At 38.9% G+C, this 26,430-nt stretch overlaps 1 protein-coding gene and 1 non-coding gene across 3 annotated transcripts in view; one reads left to right on the top strand and one right to left on the bottom strand.

The window, feature by feature from the left end:
- LOC109405798 (lissencephaly-1 homolog) overlaps window positions 1-26,430 on the top strand; it is a 244,991-nt gene that overhangs the window by 131,797 nt on the left and 86,764 nt on the right. For both annotated transcript variants that reach the window (XM_019678855.3, XM_029857581.2), the window contains exon 2: window positions 548-1,367. In XM_019678855.3, the coding sequence (XP_019534400.1) occupies window positions 1,330-1,367 (38 nt within the window). In that variant the 5' untranslated portion in view covers window positions 548-1,329. The remainder of the gene's footprint in view (window positions 1-547; window positions 1,368-26,430) is intronic.
- On the bottom strand, window positions 5,558-5,666 carry LOC134284338 (U6 spliceosomal RNA). The gene has a single exon (XR_009995770.1). It is a non-coding gene; the product is annotated as a U6 spliceosomal RNA (small nuclear RNA).

Raw genomic sequence — 26,430 nt, 5'->3', positions numbered from 1 at the left:
TGCTTAGGGCGTTTTTAGAGATAGAATCCGTGTTTTGGTTTCGGCAGAACATCAAACCAGTTACACAATACTCTCAGAAGAAGAAGATGAATATGTAATTCGTTAAGTTTTATTGTATTGTTTCTTGTTTTTTTTTTTACCAATTAACTTATTCATGTAGACTTTCTGTCGGATAATTTATTAACATAAATAAATAAAATGTACATTTCTTTTGATATGTTTTCAAGGTATCTAAAACATTATATAACTTAGTATCACTATGGCAATGTAAATATTCCACTTAATTTTACAGATCTATTTAATAGTTCGGATTCATGGGTGTTTTACAAGCTCCATATTTATAGAGAAATGTCGAAAAAATTCAAAATCAAATGCGGGAAAAAAGTCGGGAAAATGCGGGAAGTGAAAACGTGAGTATATGTGCAAACCGTGTTTTTTATTCTCCAATGTTATGTAGCCATTTTTTTTTATTCTTAACATTTCATATCTAGTAAATCGTCTCATAACCTGTACTAATAATATTTCATTATTTCTCTTCCTTTTTCAGATGATTCTATCGCGCAGTATTTTGATAAATTTTAATTTAAGGCAGTGAATCGTCTACGCTTTCTTTCACTGTTTCCCAATCGGCGTGTTTCCGGCCGGCGAACGGGTTGCGATAGTATCGCACCCAGTACCCTAGTTTCGAAGCAGGCTTCCAGGAGACCTCCTCCAGTGGCATAGTGAATTAAAAAGAAGAAGAAGAAGAAAAATACGAAGTGTGCAGCATCGATTTTCAACGAGCTCCACTTCCCCGATCGACCGACGATTGTTACACTTTATACACCTATATTTATCTATTTATTTTTTATCGTGAGTCGATAAGTGCGTGATAAGTAAGCACAAGTTTGGTTTTATACATTTCATCTACTCTGATTACTGTGGATCGCGTTTGGTGCGGATCGACGAAAAAGTGTGCGTTGCAGTGTGGTGTGTGCATTGTAGGAAAGGAAGAAAATTAAAAGCGTCGATCGTCTCGACAACAAGTGTGTGGTTTTTTGTTCGTTACACAAGAAGAAAATCAAAGATCCGAGGGGTGAAAGTGAAGTTGGTGATAATTTGTTGCTGACCCGACCGATCGTCGTCGGCGCACACCACCGACAGGGAGTGGAAGATAATCAAAAAGTGGGGTCAGTCCGAGCTGCCGAGCAGCAGGAAGTGATTAGCCCACGGAGAGCGCTGTGGGGCCGGTTTTTTAAGGTTCATCACTTTGTGAGGTGCGCGGAACCGGAGCAGTTGCTGCAATTCCCCAACTAACAACCACCTCTACCACTACCGCAGACCCAAAACATGAAAATGGTGTTGTCACAACGGCAGCGCGAGGAGCTGTAAGTTTTTATTTTATGTTTACTATGTAGCCTTAGATGTGTACCAAGGAACTAAAGGTTTGTAGAGGTCGAATGATATTGTTGCAGTCTAAAAATAACCGTGCTGTTTTAGAGTATGATGAACAACAATCTCGAAATGGTGTTGCAGTACCAATAAGACAATACAAAATCTTCTATATGAATAGTTATCGGTATCATTTCTTGACTTTATCGTTAGGGGATCAGATTTTGACTGAAAAAGGAGCGTGTTCAAAACGGAACCTATCAATCAGAATCCTCCCTTGCGATCAAGTTGAAAATGACTACTGTAATAAAACCGAATACTTTATAACTTCTCAATGGTGATTAAGTACTACGACATGTACTATACAAATGACTCGGGATATGCCACAATAGATCAAATATTGGTCGCAGTGGTTTATGTTCCGAACAGAGAAAAAAAATATGAATAGTTGAAAACATGCAAACTACGAGTTTTTAAATATTTAGAAATTACCTGTGACAACTTACTAAAACGAAAAAAAAATGTTTGTTATACTTTGGTAGGGAATCGCGCTACTTGGGCGGTGGCTTCTATATTCGTCTGTTTTCCACTATAACTCAGTCAATCTTGAACCAATTGACACAATTCTTGGAATGCGGTGAGATAGGTATAGTATCTACCCGTGTACAAAATTTCAAGTCAATCGGTTCAAAATTGACCGAGTTACAGTGGAAAACAGACGAAAATAACAGACGAAGAAAACCACCGCCCAAGTAGCGCGATACCCTATGTTAAACAAAACCTTTCCACTTGAATTGCAGAGATTTTGTACACTAAAATAAAAATAAAAAAATAGTTTCATAGTTGAATAGGTACCCCGAGGAAGAAATTTTTGCCCCAGTTTTCTCTACATTCTTAGAAAGGGGAATCATGCGATCTTTGCCGCCAGTCTTCCAAACATCAACAGATCATTTGACAACATTTAACATCCATTCTGCCGGACGAACGCCAGAACTGTATACGGTTGCAATAGCCAACCATCAGCGCATCGGCGTCGTTCTATTCTATTTTTGGGAAGTCATCTGCTTGCATAGCAGGATGCCGACATACAGCTATGCTCCCACGAATTTATGGTAGTGTTATTTTTCGTTTTTCTATTTGAAAAATTCGAAAGATTTGAAATTTACTATCATCTTGGCTAATTAAGATCGGAATTCTGTGCCTTTGGATCAATTCTAAAAATATCTGCCGCAGTATTGAACTCTAGCGGTTTTTTTTTGTCTCTTGGATGTGTCCCACTATTACTAAATTGTTCTACTCTCTCAAAATGCACTTTCCTTTCGCTGTCCAATCTGTTATGAATAAGTTGCGCTCGCTGGGTGACCCAGATGCGGGTAGTTTTTAATTTGGAGCACTTCCCAACTACTACCGCCGCAGTCGCCGAAAACAACGTGGAACGAACGAACGTCGCCGGCACCGTCTAGCAAGAAAAATAGTCACTTAGTTCGTTTCTGCTGGATGAAAATATTTATTTTCAAAATATATTGCTTCGAGCGGCGTTTGTGCAAGCTCTCATGGTATGAAAACAAAATAAATAACAACGTTCTGCTGGGATGACTGTGGGTAGAAGCTGCTATATCTAGGAATATATGTATTTTATTATTTCCATAGCAATATTTCTGTAGAACAAAAAAATCATTCTAATATGAATGATAATGATTCATGCAAATATTTTCTTGGTTTAAGCAAGTTTACGGGATTACTACATTTTATACGGTCAGCCTTCTTAAGCTCTTTATTTTCCCAAGGCAGTTATTTGGAACCAACTACTGGCTGCAACATAAGATGAACGCATCTTCCAGCAATCGAGAACCTAACTTGACTATTGATGATCTGAAAAGCTATAGATGATTGTAACGAATTTCGTCGAAAATTTTCAATAATTTTAGCTTGTTTCAATGTCTTAAGTGTCGACCTTTTGTGCAGCTCCAGGGAATAAATTTCTAAATCATTTTCAAAATGAAACCCTAACAACGTGCCTTAGCTGAAATTCTCTTGGCAGGTCAAGTAAAGATTTTTGAAATATCTATGATTAGGAAATCACTTTTTAAAATTTCTGCTTTAGTAATGCATTACTTCAGAGGTTATATAACAGCTGCTGATATTGGGATAAAGTTAATTCAGCCTCCGAGGACTAATACCGCTGATATTATACCCTCAATTCTTTCTTTCAGTTTTCCTTTTCTCTTACTGATCATCTATCTTAAGCTTTCTCGCAAATTACTTCAAAGATTTAACTATATTTTGCTCGAATGATTCTATCAGAAAATTTTCTTATTTATCTAAAAACTCAAACGACATTTTCCCCAGGGTTTCCCTTCAGAAATAACCAAGTAGATGCTTTAAGAAGGTTTTCTGTAGGATTCCTTCAAGGTTTCTATTTCTCTGTTCTCACAGATTCTACATAGGGACTAGGGAAAGTAAGGGAATTTTGCTAGAGTTCAGGGTAATTTTCCACGGTTTTTTGAAATACATACTATAAATGTTTTTTTTTATTATAGAGGCTTTAAACCAACGGGTTCATTCACCTCTTATTAGTAATTAATTCTTTATAGCTTATTATACAGATCACACTTTTTTAGAAATTTCAGCAGTTTGACTTCTTCGAATTTGTCGTTTCCTAGTGCAATTTGTAGGTTGTTGCTTATACCTAATTGTTCACGAATATAGTCGTTTTTGATACAGTTTAACAGTGAGTTCAGTGTGGCACGTGTCACAGTTTTTGGAAGTATGTCTTCTGTTAAATAAATGATATTTGGCCAATCTTGTGACCAATTCTACATCACGTTAAAATTCGTTGATCTCGCCAAAGTTCTGTATCTCTCCACTTCTCGATTGTAGTTTTACATTGTTTCAGGAACGTTGGCCGATGCGATTCCTGGGTAACCTGGAAGGCCTGCTTGAAGAGATGATGAACCCAGTTGATGACATCGTTTGCGGGAATCATGCTTGGCGTTGGTGGCAGATCTTTCTCTCGATTGGCTGCACGATCAGCCTGTTCGTTCCCGTCAATGCCGGAGTGTCCTGGTATCCAGCAGAAGGTCACGTTCTTCTTGAGAGCTGCCTTTTCGACAGCTTGTATGAATGGATGATTTGATTTCCCTTCATTGAGAGCGGTTATGCAGCTGGCGGAATCTAACAAGATGATAATTGGTGTATTGGTTGCTAGAGAAACTGCGATATGCAACGCAGCTGCTTCCGCGGAAAACACACTACATTGAAATGGTAGACTTTTTTCAACCGTGATTCTTCTGCCGACAACTTCCAAACCAACCCGATTGTTGCACTTCGACCCATCCGTGTACAATTTATCATGGTTGTTGTAGAAGTTGGGAAACTAGTGCAGTTGCGCTTTTGGGTTTGTCCTTTTTTGAATCTATGTTTGATAGCCCAATCTATTTTAACGGTTTGGCTATGCCAGGGTCGATTAGCAACTCGCAACAGTTTGGCTATATCTGGAAGTTGTTGTCCTGTTTCGCTGGATAGTGCGTTGTTTGCTGCTTCAAAGAGGTGCCGATGGGGTTGAAATGGCGAAGATTTCTCTTCGATTCGGCAGTATATTCGGATGAGCGTTTCAGACATTCGCAGTTTTAGCGATAGTTCTCCAGCTTCGACGACTAGACTGGTGATAGGAGATGATTGTAATGCTCCTGACGTGACTCTTACTATTTGGTTGTAGGTTGTTTGGAACGAGTTACATAGGTCCAGGCCGAATAGTTCTATTCCGTAAAATAGTTTCGACATGCAGGTGGCGTCGGCTATACGCCGTAATGTCGTTCTGTTTGCTTTAGAAGCAACAGCCTTCAAATATGATATCCGGTTTTTAAGGGCTTCTATTGTTTTAGCTGCATGAACTGTGAATTCACCGCGTCGTTTTATCCACACACCAAGAAGTCGGGCGATGTTAACTTCAGGAATGCTTTCGCCATCGATTCTGATATCCTGGCGAGCATTGCGCCACCTGTGTCTACGTTTCTTACAGACATGTAAGATGCAAGACTTGGAGGCCGATAGAGAAAACTTAACGCTCTTCGCCCATATATTAACAGCCTCAACTGCTATTTTCAGGGCATTGCGAACTCTTGGAAGGTGTTTCGATGTAGTTATCAGTATACTGTCATCAGCATAGACTAATGTTCGGATATTAAACAATGTGGAACGCTTCACGATTTTGCGTGTCATCCTTGCGCAGGGCCATGCTTATCTTCTCTGTACGTTCCAATTTTAGTATGTATATGTCTTGCCTAAGCAAAGACAAATGTAATTATAGTACCCAGAGCAATGGTATTGTCGATACACTCCTGTTTTAAGGACAAACGTCTTGACATCCCGCTTCAATAATGTATGGTATGAGAACTTCAGACGCACAAATCTCAAGAAGCAAGCTTCAAACAACAATGCATTTTATTATTCTGTTCTTGCTCAGTTGTAATAAGCTTAAAATCAGAAGCTCAGGTGCGCTGGTTTTGTATACGACGAGATTTGTGCCCTCAAAATCGTGAGTAGGTGCCGAAGTCGGCCATTGTGGCGGCCATTTTGGGATTCTAACAAGCAGGGCCCTACATTTTTAATTTCAATTGAAATTTTCAGGCGAAGCTTGTAAACAATGTTTTTAATCGTCATTGGAAACAAGGCGCCGTCGTCGTCGCTCAGCCCGACTGTCATCGTCACCGATGAACCGACGCTGCTGCGTCGTCGCAGATACCACTTTGTTTCGCACTCACAAGCTCACGCACGCTCGTTCGACATCGAATGAATTTCTCTGTTATAACTCATTTAATGAGTGTAACAACCGTCAAATCTGTATAATGTTAATGTATGCTATGCATATTTTACTGAAATAGTTTATTACCCATAAAAATATTAAGCAAACATACATTTTAGACAATTTGAAAATTTCAATTGAATCCCAGTCGGTGTGAAAATGAGCCGCCACCCGTCGTTGCGTCGAAGAAAGTGACAAGAAGAGCGGATGAAGCGAAGCGCATGCATGTTGTTTTGAATGTTCCCGTCGTCGGCGTCCGTCCGATGCTGATGGGCGCTCGCTTTCAGCGTCATGTTTTGGTTTCGACGATGTAGGCCCCTGCTAACAAGTCCTTAAATTTACCCCTGTCTGAGATCTTGTTCTGAGATCTTTTGTAGATTCCTGACTAGATCCTTGATGGATCTGTAAAAAGATTTATGCAGAATCTCTGATGAGATCCTTAATGACTAAAAGCATTCCTAGAAAAGTTCACACTAAACTCTTTTTGAATGCCTAAGATGACAGTTACAAACATAGTTGTTACTTCTGCAAAAAAAAAAGCATGACATATTAAAACAAATTACTTCCTCCGAAATTCTTGATGGAATCTTGTTCGATCTTTGGTAATCTCAGATATTCTTGAATTCCTGAATTCTTTGGGTTATTTATGTTTCATAGATGCTTCTCAGTTTACTTATATTTGCTGATGTATCTCGCCGACCGAATATTAACTTATTTTATAAATCTATTATTCGGCTGAATATACCCAATAGGCTGAATAATAACTAAATTTAACGGCGCTAAGTATTCCTTTTTTATATTTTCAAAATTTTCTAGAGGTAAGAAAACCGATCGAATATCTGACCAAATAATTCGGTTTACTGTATGCCGGATTGTTCCTGGAAAACTTTTTGGCAGTTTTTCAAACAGATTCTTGTTAAAATCTTCTGAGGGATTTTGACAAGATTCTTCGCGAGACTTATGGTACATTTTCCAGAACGAAATACTTCCCAAATTTGTTGCCATAACCGAGACCTATTTTCGAAATTTCTGGCAAATCCTCATCATATGTGTCAGGGTATTCTTAGCCAGATCATCGGGAAATCAAACGGTGTTTGTTTTTGTAGATTACAATCGGGCTTTTCAGTGGATTTTACTGAGATCAGGGCAGAAATATTTTAAAATTCAATGTGATTTTTTTGTGGTGATAATTAGGGGACTCTAATTGTATCTTGTTCAAATTGATTAATGAAAACTGAAATTCTTCGAAAGATTATCAGCCAAATCCAAAATAAGTAGCACATCTTCAATATATGTAAGTCTTTTCACATTTCTTTAAAAAAAATCGGTGGTTTTAGAACTAACATTAGATTTATAGCGATATTTTTTTCCGATCACCTTGGTATTTTTTATGTATTTTTTTCGGATTCATTAAATTTTTGGAAAGATTACATGCATTTCGTTCTACGAGTTTAAAGAATTTGTATGGAATCTTTCAGTAGTCTCAAAGGAGTATATCTGGCTTAGAAGGATTTTTACTGATATTCGTACAGGATTGGTTTCCCATTCTCTTCGCCATCCATGTGCTCATCGAAGTGCTGCTTCCATCTTTCAATCACCCTACGTCCGTCCATCAAAAGGCTCTCGTCCTGATCCCTTTTTATTTTATTTCCATTTATTTAATATTAGGTACATTGCTATTGCCCTCCAGTTCTTCTTATTCCATCCGGATCTCTTGCGAACACCAGCTTTACAGGGTTGTTTTCCGGCATTCTCACAACGTGCCCTGCCCATTGTATCCTTCCAGCTTTTGCGACCTTCCAGACGCTAGGTTTGCCGTAGAGTGCAGCGAGCTCGTGGTTCATTCTTCGCCGCCACAAACCATTCTCCTGCACACCGCCAAAGATGGTCCTAAGCAGCAATAGGGTCTGTATTAGGCGTTACACAGCCTTTAACATGCCCAGTGTAGTGTTCTGTACAATCTGGGTAATTCAATTTTCAAAATTTATTCTCCGCCCACTGTCCAGCAAAAGTATTTTATCGCCTCTCAAACTACAACCCCGCCACTAAGCATCTTCACGCCTTCTTACGAAAAGAGATCGCTCCCAAGAGGAATACTGAAATCCATATACCTAGTTCATAAATTTGACCGCAAAACAACTTGATCGCTGCAAGCCGTGCCACTGTTTATAGGCAGCCAAACCAACCAAAGATGCAACGACACCAGCACCGATCCGGGGCGTCGCGCCGTCGTCGTCGTCCGGTTCGCATTAGTCAACCGCATATTTATCAGTGGATCGGACTCAAAATGACAGCTCTTAGCGCAATTTATTTTCAAAATGCTTTCCAGGCATACGGCGCTGCGCCACCGTCGACGGACGGCGGCGGTGATGCCAACCGAGCAAGGTGATGACCCCTGCTGCTGAAGCAAAGAGGTGTACGGATTTTCCACGTCTCGCTCAGCAGCTTTTCATTTGAGGACGCAAGCGGCAGCCTCTGTCCCGCCCAGCTGCTTCACGTCATACTTTTACGAGAGACATCACCTCTGCGATGACGATCGTTGTTCATCACACTTCCTATTCCGAACGCATGTCCCATGTGCGGCGCGTGTTTATGGGCTTGGGCACACCGAAAAACGCTGACGTTTATGCTGATAGACGACAAATATGCGCTTTTAGGTTTTTATTGATGCTTCTTCAAGTGACACCAATCCGGTGCCAACGAAGACTGCGGGCAAGCACTATGATGCTGCTCCGGGAGGAATGCGTTTTTAATGCTTTCTCTGTTGTGATTCATCTGAACGTGCGTTGGGGATGGAGATATCTGTAAGCCACGTTGGGTGGTGTAGTGTTAATTAGTTGAAAGTGACGATAAAGATTGAATATTGTGATCAGCACATTGTGTGGATGATTCCCGCTCAGGGCTTAGAGTAGTTTCCACATTTGTAAAGCTACAGCTGTTTATTGGGAATGTTCTGTTGATGCTTGGAAAATGGTATAATCACCTTTAAATGCCCCGGGCGGCGGACGTCGGTGGTGTTGATGATGATGATGGTGATCTTCACCTCGTCAGCGATTCCCGGCAATGCTCAAGGTGTCGAGCGAGTAGCTTAGCTTTTAATTGCTCCATTCAGACGAAGACCGTTATCGTAATGTTCTTCTTTCATTCTGGTAATTGGTTTAGTTTAAGAAACAACCGAGTGTTGGTTGAAACCATCATGATTCATTCCGTTCAAAGTTCGTTGACTTGGGTAATGGTTTTTCCTTGCCCCCAACTTCTATGTATTTATAATAGACAAACAAAAAACAAACATAAATACGAGTTTGCCATAGACGTCAAACTGTTTTACTTCCATCGCCGGCCGGTCCGTGCTTCCTGTGTAGACATGATATATGTATGCATAAAGGAGACAGTAAGTGAAGTCCGTTGCTAATTTGTTGTTGCTGCGGATTACATTGCCCGCGGCTGACAAACTTGGTCTCAACGTCAACGTTCGATAATAGTGTGTTTGACCATAGTCTGCACCGGGTCCCAAGTGTGTCATGTCCGCCACTTTTCAACGACTCATCAGCACTGTCGCCAGTCACGCCAGAAAGCCACCTTTCTGTCAGAACAAAACAAACAAAAACTTCAATCAGGAATGCATAGAAACGAAATGAAAGTTGAAGAAAGAATGAGTTACTAATGGAGTGTAGGTCTATTTATGTTAAAAAAATGTGTTTTCTGATCGATTATGTTGCAGAAACAACTGCACTGCATATCAATATTAGTAAATGTTTTCACAAAAGTACTGTGTTGAAAATTTGCTCAACTTGTTACTTGTTGGGCTTTAATTTTCTCCGTTGAATCTACGTCGACTACGCCAAATAAAGAATCCATCTTTACAGGACCACGGTATCGCCGACCCGTCACTGTTTCTCTACTGGATATTACCTTCACCTGTCGTTCTTCCGGCATCTGAGAGATGTGACCAGTCCAAGGTAGTCTGCCATGTTTTATCTACATAACTTGACAATATCCATCTCTGATAAGATGACAATTTTTAAAATCTAGTTTCTCTCATAGATTTCAGTCAATTCCGATTATCGGCGACAATATTAGTTTATTCTTGCTTGATAAATCAGATGTGACACACAAACGGCCAATAAGCTCTCGGCAAAATGTACTCCTGGAATCGTTCAGGACCCCTCCAGCAGTTTCAATCTTTTAAACGGAATCCATGATGTGCGTTATTATCTAACCAGTGGCGATTTTCTATTCTCAAATCTGCAAGTTTTAGGGTCGATGCACAGCTAAAAAGTGAGGTAAAGCGACTCCACTGTATCTATCTACATGTAAATAAGTTCCTTTGAGGTAACAAACCTCACGAACAGATCCCGGATAGAGGGGAATATCTAAATCATATCTCAAATTGATCTCTTAATATGAAATTGATGAGATATTCAAAAATTTGTTAATATCTTACGTTGCGTTGCGTTGCGTGGTAACGGAGTAATTCGTAGTTTGCATACTGAAAGTTGTCATGTTTAAACTTTAATACTTCTTTTCTATTTGCTTATGGAATGCTATTTGGGAAGGAACAGCTATCCAATCAGAGGTTGAAGCAAAAAAAGACATGGGAACTTCCATTGCCGGCCACGCCCATCTTCTTCGTTACGAGGAAAGGAAAGGATGTGATGATATGACACCTACTTTATGAAAGGCCAGTGACTCACCGGCGACCCTATAAGTGTCAAGGAGTTGGATATTTGGAATGGGTTGATTGGGGATTCACTATAAGCGAGTGATGCGACAAGATTCAGATTGTGTAAGTGTATTTGAGTAGATCATGTATATCTGTTTGTGTGAGTGTAAGTGTTTTAGTATCTTTAAACACGAACGTTGTGAGTGACGTAGCCAAGAGATTTTGTCACTCCATGGGCCTTTTTGCATAAGGGATGGGGCGCAGGCATTTGGACCATGTGTCCTGGCTAACAAGCCTAGGTTTAAGCGCCATTGCTTGCTCTCTGAAACGAGAAGAAACAAGTCATGCGGAGGGGATGGGAAAGTAGGGATGGGATGACATCTATTTATCGAGAGGTCAGCGACGCACTGTATTTATGATGCACCGCTTTTGTAAATAGCAAGTTGGATTTTTGGTAAGGAATGGTCTAGAATTCACTATACGTAGGTAATGCGATTGGAATGTCATTGTTGGAGTTTGAACTCCATGATCATGATCAACAGATTAAATCAGAACGAATCCACCAAATTATCTAATTGGATATGACGTTTCCCTTGGCAGACGAAGAACTAAGAAGTTCGACACACTGCGCAAGTCCTTTTCGTCCAGCAAGGTACACTTGCGTTTGGCGGTGACGTGCTGCGGTGTATTATGCAGCGCTTCATATCTGGCCGCATTGGTGCTGTGGTCTGGCTTACATCACCCCTGTATAATGGAATTCCTCGGATGACTGCAACTTGTCCAGCGAAATCTTGATGTCCATCAGATCCTGGTACTCCTGGAGCTGCTGGGGAGATCTGGTTGCGAAGGCGCTCGGTTTCGTCTAGGAGTCTACTCTTAGCTTCGGCACGGCGCAGCCGTTCGGCATTCAGTTAAGTAAAATAATATACACGCATTTTCAAAAATAAATCGGCACTGAAAACGCGCCGAAACACGAAAACTCCCTGGGGAATCCGTTTTTGATGATTTCCTCACGAGAACAGAGCATCTCTGCACAAGATCATCTGCAGTGGGCTTCGTGGCCGTGCGGTTAGCGGCGTCAGTCGTCTAGGCGTTTCGTAAGCCTCGAAGTGCGGGTTCGATTCCCGCTCCAGTCGGGGAAACTTTTCGTCGAACGGAAAATTCTCCATTGGGCCACTGGGTGTTATGTGTGTTGTCCGTTGTCTCGTGTATGTAATGTTCAGTCTGTGCAGCCTCTGGCTAAAGACGGTGTAGTGTCTTTAAAAAAAAAAAAAAAAAAAAGAAGAAGAAGAACGGAGAATTATCGAAACTATCCGCGTCGGTTTCCGGAATCCCCTCACATGAAACACATCTAAGGAATTGATTTAGCCCTTCCCTCTCACACGCGATATGTTGCGAAATGTGACGAAACATCTTCGGCTTTCCAATAACCCACAAATTCTTCAATCCATCACTCACGAATTTTCGTTTCTAGGCAGAAAATCTTAGTTTCAAATTATAAAATTTTCACTTTACTAGAAACAGTTTGACGTGAGCAAATTGGTTGCATCCATCTTCTTGCACACCACACTACGATACCTCTATTCAGGCCCACATTTCAGGGGCCCTCACAAAATTTTGCTTCAAGAAAAAAATGAAGCAAGAAAAAAAAAATCAAAAACTTCTCTTGGTTTGATTTTTATCGTAGGAACTTCAAATTACTGTCTACTGGCAAGATGTATGTGATACACCCAAACCTTATTTTACGTCCACTTTTGGCTTAGCGAAAAAAAATTCTACCGACAAAATAATGATCAAAAAACACATTTTTATATTTTTGTACACTTCTCACAATCACGAAGATGTTTTAAAAAATATAAAACTGTTGAGTTTGCTCATTGTCTTAGCGGTAGAATTTTTTGTCGCTTAGCCAAGCATAGACGTAAAAAAAGGACGAGGTGTATGTTTTAATTATTTTTAGAAAGACTGCAATTTTAAGGTACCCCGGGGCAAGTAGGACCTAAAAAAATGCGAGTTTGGTTTTGTCATACCAAAAAAATCCAAACATAAATAATTTTATAATTCCAATGGTTCTATAAGACATTGTTGGTATATTCCTTCATATTAAAGGATATTAAAACTGTTTCAAATTTTTTTTTTCGTCAGTGAATGAAAACTCGACCATCGCGCAACAATAATGGCAATGTCGCAACCTGTATTTGTTGCGACAATCCACCCAATACGACATAAGTTTGTCCCAACTTGAAAATAATAGGATAAACATCGCACGCTATGTCCAAAGGGAAGTATTATGCAAATCGAATGTACCTCAAATGTTATTCCCTAGGATCGTAGCTTTTGACCTCTAGTGCCAGAATCTGTGCGGTTTAAAATATTTCATCTTGGGTTTTTTGATATTTTTGATTTTTTTCCTATTTTCCCATACAAATATCGAAGTCATTTAAAGGTTAATTTCGTCCTATTTAATAATGTATGGAAAAAAAACCAAGATGGATTATTTTAAACCACACATTTTCTGAATCTAGAGGTCCAAAAATATGGTTCTAACGAATAAATTTTGAGGTACATTCACTTTTCATAATAAATACTTTCCTTTGGACATAGCGTGCATCGTACGCCACGAGTTTAGAGGTTTTTAAGCCTTCCATTGCGATTTTCAAACGGTAACTTCGAGTCGGTAAACACTAAAACTCTGCTGAAGATCTATCATCAAACAGTTTCGACTTTGGGTTAGTAATAATTTATTATTTACGAATTGAAAAGTACGCAACAAATTCAGCTTCCGTTTTGTCTGCTACAAAAATTTTCGAGATCATGTCATTATCTGTTACCAGTAGGGATAAAGAGTAGTCGTCGCGCCTTCTTTGTTGCTTATTTTGTGCTTCTTTTGTCTGGCAATTCTCTTTTTTTTTCATGTATGCATATGCATATGATGAAAAGTGTAGCAAATCTTCATTTACTCCTTTTCATGGGGCAAGTGAGATCTATTCGCTATTTTTGTACAAATGGCTTAATATAGTTGCTGCATATAAGGAAGCATCCATCCATATATATAAAAATGAGTTTGAGTTTGTTTGAGGCAGCAAAACTCACAAACAGATGAACCGATCAGGATGACTCTTGCACGGTTCGATTCGTATTCATAGTCGGTGTGTTTATAAGTGAAAAAAAGTTCCAAAAATCGTCTTGAAAAGTATGAAAATTGTGAAATTATTGCTTTCTTATGAGCTGGGAAGAAATTCAATACGATCAAAATAAAATCAATCTGGAGTGCTGTGCTTCATTGACCTCAACAGTTGTCAAATCACCACACCTTGGCAAAACAAAATTTGCCGGGGCAGCTAGTAAATTATAAATCTATATATATAAAAATGAGTTTGAAGTCCCTTTGAGGCAACAAAACTCAAGAACGGATAAACCGATCAGCTTGACTCTTGCACGGTTCGGTTCGTAATCGTGTTGATTGTGTTTATATGTCCGAAAAGTTACGAAAAACAACTAGAAAAGTAAGAAAATTGATAAAGTACTGATTTTTGTGAGCTGGGAAGGAAATCAACACGATTGAAATGAAACCAATCTAGAGTGCGGTGACGTTATGATCTCAACAGTTGTCAAACCACCACAGCTTGGCAAGACAAAGTTTGGCGGGACAGCTAGTATCTTATACGAATAACTATGTTTAGAGATTTATGATGCACGAGTTTTGTGGTACGGTACATAAATTACGTTACACATTTCATAACGAATCACTGAGAAAAAAGTTGATTTAACTCTAGCAGTTCGTGCGTCAAAAATTAAAAAAAAAGTTTGGCTAAAAAAGAAAAGTGTTCTATCTAATAAGATCGAATAAATACCCCTATGAACGGAAGTGTGAATTCCGCAAAAGCTACCGATCGATAGAACTTGCGATGAAAACAGTGTATTGTTCTGTTTTCAGGCAGTCGGGTGCCTTAAACTTTTGTCAGTCTTGGTATGGTGGTATGAACTACCAACCAAGCCGATTTGTTTAAAAACACAGGTCGTACGGCAGAAGTTTCACGCATTCGATGTATTCGTTCAATACATGGCCTACTTGTCTAATTCCACCTTCTATAAATTTTCACACTTGTTCGCAACCTAGCGAATACTATCATATCTATCATTTTTTTATCCACTTTGATCTCTACTCATAGTGTAAATGAGTAGAATAAGACCGATAAAGCCATAAAACAATTAAGTTATACAGTCAGGTTTTTTACGCGATTTTCATTTACGAGGTTTTTTACGCTGATTTTTTAATTAACGTGGTTTATTTTTACGCGGATTTTTTTAATTAATGCGGTTTATTTTTACGCGGATTTTGAAGCCGGATTTTTTTTTCCAAGTGTTACTGTAGAGATTTTCTACATATTTCTGTAGTTTTGGGTAGAATATGATGCAGAGTATTTTTTTTTTCGGATATCCTAGGTCATGCAAACTGTTCTTGAGTTTAGATCCTAAAGTCTATGGCTGTAACGGTAACTTCTTTCACTATTCAAAGCTACGATTTGTAATCTATCAAGTCCAGCAAGTCTTTTGAAAGTTCGATAGACAGTTTCAGATCAGTCGGGATATCCTAGGTCATCCAAACTGTTCTGGAGATTAGATCCTGAAGTCTACGGCTGTAACGGTAACTTCTTTCATTATAAAGAGCTACGATTTGTAATCGTTCATGTCAAGTAAGTCTTTTGAAAGTCCAATAAGGTATGCGCACAGCAAAATTTGGCCGAAGAAAATCAAGCAGTAATAATTCATTCCAACTTGTTCCCAAACCAAAAGCAATTCATCGTAAAAAAGCATTAATTTACTTTAAATCAACATCAAGACATTGCTGATTTGACTTGTTATATCCGTCATCTCGAGTTTTGAACTTGAGTCCTTCCGTAAAGTTTTGCACAGTACCTTCGACCGCATGCCAAGAAATTTTTACCACCTTTATGTCAAAATCAATCTTATTTTTCGATGAAAGCTGTCGTTCTTGACATTTTTTAAAGGTTCCAATTCACGGTTACTCAATATTTTTCAATTGGGTTGAGTTTTGAAGTGTATGAGATTTTACGTTTTTTGAAAAAAATGCAGTACAATTTCTACATAGTTTTCTGCATACAAACGCAAGCATTCTCCGCCAAAAACAGGGGACAAAAATCAATTCAAATCAATACACAATATCTAAGCTTTTGAATAAGGGGTGCCAGACATTTTTCCCGACATTTCCCGTAGTGAAAAAGATGATTTACTGTACATGTAATTCTAAAAGTTCGGTTTTTCAAACCACAAATTCATATTGTTGACCAAACTATATATTTCTTGCCAAACTTCGATTTTTTCTTACTCTTAAGTTGATCTGCAACCTTTGCAGGTTGTAATGATGTATAGAACCGAATACTTGAAAGCTAACTTATGTCTGCGGGGACGGTCGCTTCAATGTACATTGTCAGATTTTCAGCACGTTTGTGCAAAAACTTTTCGATGACTCTTGTTCCCTTGACTCTATTTTAAACACAATGTCAAAATATATCCCGAAGTAAATATTTTTCGATTCCTTACACAATAAGCTTTCATTTGCGCCAGAGATTGCCACGATTCGTTGAAAATAGAGAAATTTCTATCCAAAATGCGGTGGCTAGATTTTGCTGTGTGCATACCTTAGACAGTTTCAGATCAGTCGGGATATCCTAGGTCGTCCAAACTGTTCTGGAGTTTAGATCCTAAAGTCTACGGCTGTAACGGTAACTTCTTTCATTATACAAAGCTACAATTTGTAATCTATCATGTCCAGTAAGTCTTTTGAAAATTCGATAGACATTAAAAGTTCAGCTATAAATTCTTCTCGTAGTTTCTCTAAGAACCCTGGCAATAATTTCTACTAAATCTGGGATCTAATCCCGTGAATACACTCGTGAAAAGCTTTTTTTTTTTCTATTTATACATTACTTTTATCCTGCACCCCCAACACTGTGGCCCCGGGCCTCCACGTTTGTAAATCCGGCCCAGTGTGTGTGATCTATCAAATGACGAACATTTTTGAGGTTAGGTTTATAGGTGTATTGGAAAATTGGGGAAGATGCAACAAAAACTAAATCGCTACTCATAATAAAGAGCTGGGTTAGTCGGAAATACCACATCTTTGCCAAGTTTTGGCCTCAGTAGTTTATTCGATTTCACTGCAAGTAATTCAGCAGAAGCTGCTCATACAAAATAACTTGTAAACATTTTTTTTTAATTGACCACAAATAACCATCATAAAAATCTGGTGTAATCGTTTTGTTGCACCGTATATCTGTAACTTTTGAAGTAGTAAACGGAACTCAATCAATTTAATACAAATCAAAATTCACGTAATTCCATGTCGGCTGCCAAAATTTCAGCCAATACGGTTCACTGGAAACCGAGCACCATATTGTATGCAATGGAACCGGTGGTCTTATTGTTTGTCCGACACTGTATGTACACTCATGATCAAAAGTTTGGGGTCACCCAAACTTTTGGCTAATGCATCATATTGAGAGGTGACCCCAAGCCCCAAATTTCCAGCGACACTGCCGTAAGTTTATATTCATTTTTTTTTTTTTGAAAATTTGGCTACTTTGGGTTAAGTTTACATACAAATATTTTTGTAAAAGTTTCATCTAATCATGTTCAAAGTTACTTTGCCTATATTATCTTTTGAATGAGACCTAGGGTTTCGAAATCGGACGCAAATGGGCGGAGATATGGACCTAAAAAAATGACATGTTTTTGAAGGGGTGACCCCAAACTCATGATCGGGGAACTCAAGTTAATTAGTAATCACAGAAGCTTATAGATAATAATTCTGATAGTGCTCATAAAACACAAAGCTGAAAAGCAGTCTCACTATTCCATCTGCAACGTTACTTCGGGAAGAATTAATTTTACAAATTTATAATTGATACGCTTTAAATGTCACTTGACCGACATAGATACGACAAGCACTAAGCTTAGTCTAATCATGCGCTGATTTGAAAATTACCGCCCGAACGAAAACAAAGCATCGGACAATGTTCACTCACTACAACTGATACACACCCCACACTAGTCGGACTACTGGCAAATAATGAACACTTATCGCAAAACATGCTATATGCTTTACGAGTAAGCTTTTTTAGATTATCAGATACTGTGTGGTATCATTATTTAATTTACAAACTCAATGCTTGAAATCAATCATGAAAGCATCAATCTGATTAGTGTGTTATCTACTGATTATCCTACATATTGTACGACTCTTCCACATTACTGAATCAGCTGCATGCTTACGTTGTCTGTTTTTATTTTTGCAACTGTCGGGCGCACTACAGGGAACAGCTGTGATAACCATTTACGATTTTTGTACTTCTAATTCACCGTATCCCGGTCTATAACAACCGCACTACTTCCCCAGAGACCAAGTCTCGTCGTTCGTCGTATGTGCAATTCACGTCATGTCCACCCACCAATTAACACCATTGCCATATGTTGCCTATTTATTTTTGCTCGTTTTTTTTTATTTTTTTTTTTCTCGTCGCATTACGTTGCACTAAGCGTGTATGGCCTACCTATAGAGAGGATGAGGTGTATTTTGCGCGTCCGCATCGGCATGTACACACAACGCAACACAAAACAATAACAGCCGACCTGCCTATAGTGTGTTGTGTACATACGGTGGCGATCTTCTTTTTTGCACTTGTACGCCGCGCCGCGCGCGCTGCTTGCTACTTAACCATGGAGGTGGCCTAAGCGAATGGTCGGTTCGTCAAGATCGGACGAGCTGCGAGAGTGGCGATGGTGTGTGCGGTGTGATGATCTTGAACGATGGCGATCGCCGCCGCGGTACATTTACTCACTCGACTATATCCACCTTCTTGTTGTTGTTTTGGGGTTGTTGGATTCACGTGGTAGTGGAGTAAATGTGAATGAAAAACTCTGCTGTCCGTGTGTTGATGTAGGAACGATCGTAGACGTGGGCGAAACGAATGATCACCAGCCTACTCAGAAACTGAACACTGCCGCCATCTGTTCGTCAAGCCCGAGGAACGATGTTGCGCGACATGATGTCGATGTTGCACAGAGGAACGTTGGTTAAAACGTGCTTGTGCCTTAGGAAAAACACCAGTATTTTTTTTTAATGTTACTCTTTAGCTTTCCTTTAGTGGGTGTTTTTTTTTCATTGGATCTCTTCGCTTAATAAACGTACCTGTTTCCAAATCTGATACCGAGTCAATAGAGTTTCATTTCGTATACAGATATCTGACGCTTTTTCGGATTTTTTACAGAAATCCTTTGAGAGATTGCCGTAGGGGTTCCCACCATAATTTCTGCTTGGTTTTCCATTTATTTCCTTCAAGATTTGTTCTAAAAGTTTTCCACAGGGTTCCTCCAAGAATATCTAAAGATTATTTTAGATTCTTGTAAAGATTTCTTCAGGAATGCCTTTAGGAGTTTCTCCCGTGATTTCTCCTTTAAGGATTCCTCTAAAGATTCCTCCCGGAAACACACAAGATTGTTTCTTGTATTCCTTCAGGAATTCATCTGGGGATTCTTCCATCAACCCCTTCCGGCTTTCCTTTAAGGATTCCTTAAAAAAAAGGAAACTCCTTTCGGAAGTTCTTACACAACAGAATTTTTGGAATTCTTCTCGAGCAGTAATCTTCGCCCCTCCATACAAATTTCATTTTTATGCATAGATTACTCATTTTATTAACTTTCAACCATTGAGCAAATCCAGGTTAGAAAACTGTAACATTTTTGATTTTATAATGATTTTTAATTGCTATATTGTTATGCTTTAGAATGTGAGCTACGCTAAATAAAAAATAGATTGATTGGTACAGTTTTTTTAAGACGTTTTGCACCATTGTTTCCTAGTAAACGATCGAGTACTGTTTAGATATCGTCTCGATGAGATGTCGCATGGATCCGATCATTTTACAACAGACAAACTTTTATACTCGATAAAATTTTATTTCATCTATCTCTTCTTGTGCATCTGCTTGAATACGATGGTAAAGGTTTGTTTTTATTCACCAAGAGAAAAGCAATAAATCGCCATTGGCATGTGCAGGTTGTGTGAGCTGTGTGTTCACTGTGCTGCAACCTGAGTCGCTCTTCCACAGACATTTATGCTTGGTCACGACCATTCTTTCATTTGCAGCTACCCGCGCGGCCGGCTATAATTGCTTTCGTGATAGCGTTTATTGTTAAAATGCATATATTTCTTCGACTTCCTTCGTCGTTGCTGGGTGGCCCGTGGCTGGCTGCGCGGTGCGAGCGCGTCTATGAATGGCTACGGGGCGTGATAATTGAATTGAGTGATCTTTTGAACTCCAGCTGCACCATACCACCGCCACCGCGCACCGGAGAGCAGGTCCACGTTTCGCCCCACGCCGTGTATTATCATTATTATGTGTGCAGCTGTGACGTTGTTTTCCTCGGCGTTTGACCCCTGTGGGAGCTCGTGATCGCGGATCGCGAATCACGATTCGCAGCAGACTGTGATCTGTTCTTGTGGTTGATTGCGGGTGTAGCTATGTACCTACTCACTCGATGTAGATCTCCGCATGAGATGTGAAATTATGTTTGGTGCAAATTATGCGGTTTGTAGAACGGCGTTTTGTTTGTAAGGTTCAATTATCGATTCTTATATTGAGTGCGAATTGGTTTAATGAACACCTTTAGTTTTTATGGGGCTTTGATTTTGATTCTAATGTCGATAAAGATAACCTTGAATTGATATATTTGCAACTAAGTAAAAAAAATAACGCAACTTTGAGATTTGTGCTACTTTTACGAGTATGATTTTATACCACAAAACACTAAAGACTGGACCAGTACTTACTGAACCAGTATTTTTTGCCAAATTCATAATCAATTCAGTTTAGGCCGATGAGATTTGGACCACCTATAAATTCAATCATGTAAGACAGTGGTGCTCATCCTGCGGCCCGCGGGCCGCATGCGGCCCTCCAAGCCTTAAGATGCGGCCCGCGGAGTACTTTAAGACGAATCGAAACTTTTGAACGAGTATTTGAAATAACTCGTTAAATTTATTAAGAAATCGAACAAAACAAAAAAATTGCTGATCAAATTTCACAATGTTGAATACAAATTAAATGATAAATAAACAAAAAGAACAATCCGTTCTGGTTAGATTCGAAATGGCAACTCCGAAATATTTCGGCATTTCAGCTAAGTCACGAAGCCAGCTTATAGTTATTTTTAAGTGGTACGAATCAAATGAAAGTTTGTTTTAAAATGTAATGTTGAATCATTTAAAAATTAGTTGCAGTTTTTAAGCGCAGTAAATGCAACGCTGAGCAAATATTTCACATTTCACCATTCCGAAGAACATAAAAGCACAAAGCACGAAGTTTTTGACAAAATTCTCAACAAATCTCAACTTGGTTGCCAATATTGTTTCATTTTCACTGTTTGTTTAAATTTATGTTATAAGACTCACACGTTTTTTTGAAACAAAAGTTAGGAATCCAATTTGAATTGTCCAAGCCAAACTTCTGAACGAACTTAAAGAAAAAAAAAAATCCCAGGCAAGATTCATAAAGCGTCTCCTTTTGGAGAAACGTTTGGATATATTTTTGGAGACTCCAGGACACCAGGAAACATTATTGAAGAAAAAATTTAAGCAACTGTAAGCCAAATATATGGAGCAACTCAAATCATTCTGGAGAAAATAAACCAGAAGAAACTCAATGAAAAAGTTGTGGCGATACTGCATGGAAATTATAGGAGCATCTCCTAGAAAAATGTTCTGGTGCCACTCTAACAGAAACTTCTTAAACAACTTTAGAATAAATTCCTCGAGCAACAAAAAGAGAATTTTCAGGAGTAACTACAAACAAGCAGGACCAACTGTATCAAGACACAAAAGATTATTATTATTAGCTTTATTAGGGAGATTTTCAGCCCGAGGCTGGTTCATCTCCACACACAAGATGCCTAGAACGCCTGAGGAAAATTTGAACAATAAATTTGAAGCAACTTATGCAGCAACTTTAGAAGATAATGTTGAAGAAACTTCCGGAAATAATTGTTAAAATCTAGTTTTTGAAGAAATTTAATGATGAAGTATTTCATTAACTTTAGAAGAGATTTGTGGAAAGAATTTACTAAATTCTTCAAGAAACTACTGGAAAATTTTCGGAAAAATCCGGAAGCTATTCTACGAGAAATTCTTGGAAACGATTAATGAGGAATTCCTGGAGTAACTTCAGAACAGTTGTAAAGGCAAATCTAAGAGGAGCAACGACGAAAACCTTCTGGAGCAACTCCACAAGAAATTTCAGGAGAAAATCCAGCAAACCTTTTTGGAGAGATTCAAAAGAAATTCTTGTGAAAGTTGCTAGGGGCAACTTCTAAATTGTTTGTTTGAATTTCAATTTGAAGCTCAAACGTTTTTCTCAATCAAACTTATGAATCTAAATTGAGCAGTTCAGATTTTTAATAAATATGCTTAAGAATTGTTCTTTTTGTTGTTTTTGTGCATCGATGTTTTATGCGGCCCGCGGGTCGATCCCGAATTGCAAATTTGGCCCGCGGTATACTCCAGCCTGAGCACCACTGATGTAAGAGGTGTATTCGGGTTTCAAACCATTTGAAGCAAATGCAAAAAGTATATTTTATTTACATATCATCTCATGTTGGCACCGTCCAACTTTGATGATGATAATAAATGAGATGTTTAAAATTGATGCAACGCAATCTCAGCCTCAGATCAACAAGTTGACATATGTCAGTAAGATATTGTTATCTCAAATATTCGCATCCAAATTTTAATTACGCACATTTCGCACTTCTTTGACCGATAAGGTGGGAAGTCCATTCTGATTTGTTGTGCAATATAAAAAAAAATTGACATTCCAAGCAATTTGACCGATGATTATGCAACGCTTTCCACAATTGAGACTAATTAAGAAGTTTGATTACAAAGTACAATAAACAATTCTAAAGAAGCTTTTTAGATTTCCTCTTCTAACGTCTACGCTTCGTGACCATAAAGGTCCACAAGAAGATTTAGCACTTTTATACATTCAAATTACGAACTACAAGTTGTATTCCCGAAATTTGTCTAGGATCATCCGCAAATTAAACATCTGATCACTTTATTTATTGGCCTTCAAAAATAACCTGGTCTTCTCCAGCGACGGATACCCAGGCCAGGATTAAGGGTTGTGTGGGCCCGGGGCCCGCGCGGATGTGGAGGCCCCTCGGAGAGATGAGCAAACATGTTTTTTCTTATTTTCAAACAGAACTTGAGCAATATGAAAAATAAAGCTAATGTTAGCAACCAAAAAAGGTTTTTGTGGGAGCCCTTAAAATGTGGGGGCCTGGGGCCCTGATCCCCCCCCCCCTTTGATCCGGCCCTGCGGATACCTCAAGAGTGATGATGAACAGGACGTGCGACATTATCTTGTAAGATGAATTAAGGAAATAATTTCTCCTGTATTTACTCCACTTCAATAAGTGCCCTTTCTTGTAGGTTGGGTATATAAAGCCATTCAACCTGCTATTTGGCAATTCTTTGTACTTCCATATCCTTGTTAAAATCCGGAGGCAATTTCATGCTTAGGAAGATTGTCCAGGATCTCGTCTTTTTAGCAGCCTTATTCTTTTACTGCTCTTTTAAGGCTTTCTCGATCTCATTCAGTGTTGGTGGCTCCACTGCACCAAAATGTTAGAATTCTAATTTTCGAGAACTGATGCGTTCAGTGATTCTAAATGATTGTTAGACAAATATGGTCTTGTACATTTTTTTCCTAATAATAAAGCCCTCTCTCTATGTACATTAGGTTGGTCCATATTATCAAAGAAATTGAAAACCAAATATTTTTATTTGGAGATGTTGGCTTTGCAGTCTTTTGGGGAATCGAAAACACTAGTTTATGATTTTTCCCGACGTTTCGGTCCGTATGGGACCTTTTTCAAGGGTTCAATCGGTCAAGGTTTCCTAGTCAAGATGGCTTTGCTAAACTAGGAAACCTTGACCGATTGAACCCTTGAAAAAGGTCCCATACGGACCGAAACGTCGGGAAAAATCATAAACTAGTGTTTTCGATTCCCCAAAAGACTGCAAAGCCAACATTCCGAAGCAAAATCATCCCAGTCGCATCCCAACCAAGCATTTATTTGGAGAGCCAATATATGCATTCTTCGAGAATGTTCTTCTTCTCGTAACGTCCCCTGTGGGACAAAGCCTTTTGCTCAGCTTAGTGTTCTACGAGTACTTCTACAGTTGTTAACTGCGAGCTTGCTAAGGCGCCGTCCACAAATTACGTAACGTTGTAGGGGGAGGGGGATACAGCTGAACGTTACGGTCCAAATTTTTTTTTAAGATTTTCATACAAAAAAGCGTAAGGGGGGGGGGGGAGGGGTTAAAAAATGCCGGTGTTTGCGTTACGTAATAAATGGATGCTGCCTAATGCTCTGCCAATGACCATTTATACATCTGTATATCGTGTGGCAGGCACGAAGACATTCTATACCCAAGGAAATCAAAGAAATTTCCTTTACGAAAAGTTCCTGGACCGACCAAAAATTGAATCTGTCACCATGGTCGTGCTGAATACCTACGTCTTTACAGCTGTGACTATATGGGCCCTCTGTGCACTGCTTGATCGTCATCGACTATTGATCGTGTGCATAGTTGTTAAGCCCAGTGAGTGCCATTTGGGCTCTCATTTCTTTGCAAGAAAACGGTATCTTGAGCGATTCATGCGAGGAATTCCCCATGCATAGATAGGGCTCTAAATTCGTTCTTTCTGAGCTTGGCACAACCCTTTATCATTTAACATACCTTCGGAGTGCTTCTTCTATCTGGCTACTACCATTTGTTTTATCTGTTAGCAAATGTGTTTTACACGGAAGCAGGGACCGGTAATGTTTCCTAAAGCTTATGCATATCATTCCGATCTGTGATTTCTTGTGCTCTAGTCATTCAACGCTTACTTTGTGTTGCCTTTTCCTGCTGTGAATAATATGATAAATATTGTGTGAGTTTTCTACTTTATTTGACAGCACTAAATTATGAATTCTCGCGCTTAGTATCATACTGGAGTATCTACATTCTACAATGATCGATTTTTCTTCATCGATTTTCTCTTCGGATCGTTCCGGAAACACTATACATTCCTGTACAAATTCCTCAAAGATTCTTGTAGGAATTAACAGGCTCCACAGATTCCCATAGAAACTTCTCCGGAAGTTGCGCCATTGATACCTCCAGGAATTCCTCTAGAGATTTCCTTAGGAATTTCTTCTGAGAATCTTGCAGGGATTCCGCGAAAGACTCTTTCAGGTGTACCTCCATATATTTTTCCGGAAATACCCTCAGGAATTCCTCCAGGGATTTTCTCAAGAATTTTATGAGAAATTCCCCAATTATTCCTTGTTATTGCTACATGAGTTTGCTTAGAAAATTCCCAGAAGATTCTTTTAGATATTCCTCCAGGAATTTCTCCGGAAGTTTCCCCAGGTATTCTTCCAGGAATTGATGCATAAATCTCTCTGAGAATATTTCTGGAATTCCTTTTCACAGAAATACATTCAAGAAGTATTTCTCGTCATTTCTCCAGGCATGCTTTCAGAAACTTCACACTGAATTCTTCTAGTAGGAACACATGAATTTCCAAAGATATTCTTCTAGCGATTGCTGCATCAGGGGTATCTCCAGGAGGTCTTCCATGCATTCCTAGAGAAAATCTCTTCCATTTATTTTTACAGGAATTGCTGCATAAATTTCTCCTGGAATTTATTAGAAATTTTCTTCAGGGATTTTTTTTTTTCAAATATCCCCCAGAATATTTCAGGATTTCCTGCAGAGATTTTCTCAGAAATCCCTTCAAGAAATATTCCTCGTCATTGCCTCCAGAAATTTCACACAATATTTTTCTAGGAATAGGGTGCCTGTACCAGTTACCGCTCTACCTAAGGAAAACTACTTCTACAAAACGAAGAAGACCGACGAATGTCGTCGATATGCCAAATGATATATTTGTTTTCATACTTAACAGGAAAAATATAAAATCTGAGCCAAACCCACTTTTACTATTTATTACGGCGTGTGCCAATGCATTGGCATCATTGCAATGTTATGAACCCTGTACCAGTTATGGACATATTTATTAATTTCGGTTCCACTTCGCACTATTTACATGCATTCCTTATGGGATTTGCCATAACTGGTAGACTATGGCGAAATAGGGCGCAAGGAAGCCGAAATTTTTAGGATAATGCTTTATTTCTATCATAAACTGAGCAAAATGCTATCATCTTTTGTGAACGTGATCTTCCGTTAACATATTTTTTCTTGTTGATTTGCGTCGTTAAAGGTTGAAAATCTTCTATGGCGAATTTGGGGTACTATAGCCATAACTGGTACACTGAGCCTACTTGAATTTCTGAAGGAATTCATCTAGCGATTGCTGGAGAGGTATCTGCAAAAGGTCTTCCAAGTATACGCAACCTTCTTCCGGAATTCTTTCAAAAAGTCTTCCACATTCTGAAATGGTTGCATTTTTTTTCAGAAATTTTCCCTCGTATTATTTCGTAAGAAGTTCTTCCA

Source organism: Aedes albopictus, chromosome 3 (genome assembly GCF_035046485.1).
Source record: "Aedes albopictus strain Foshan chromosome 3, AalbF5, whole genome shotgun sequence".
In the NCBI taxonomy this organism is placed as follows: domain Eukaryota; kingdom Metazoa; phylum Arthropoda; class Insecta; order Diptera; family Culicidae; genus Aedes; species Aedes albopictus.
The sequence above is the reverse complement of the archived record's forward strand: the minus strand, read 5'-3'. Positions and strand labels throughout refer to the sequence as shown.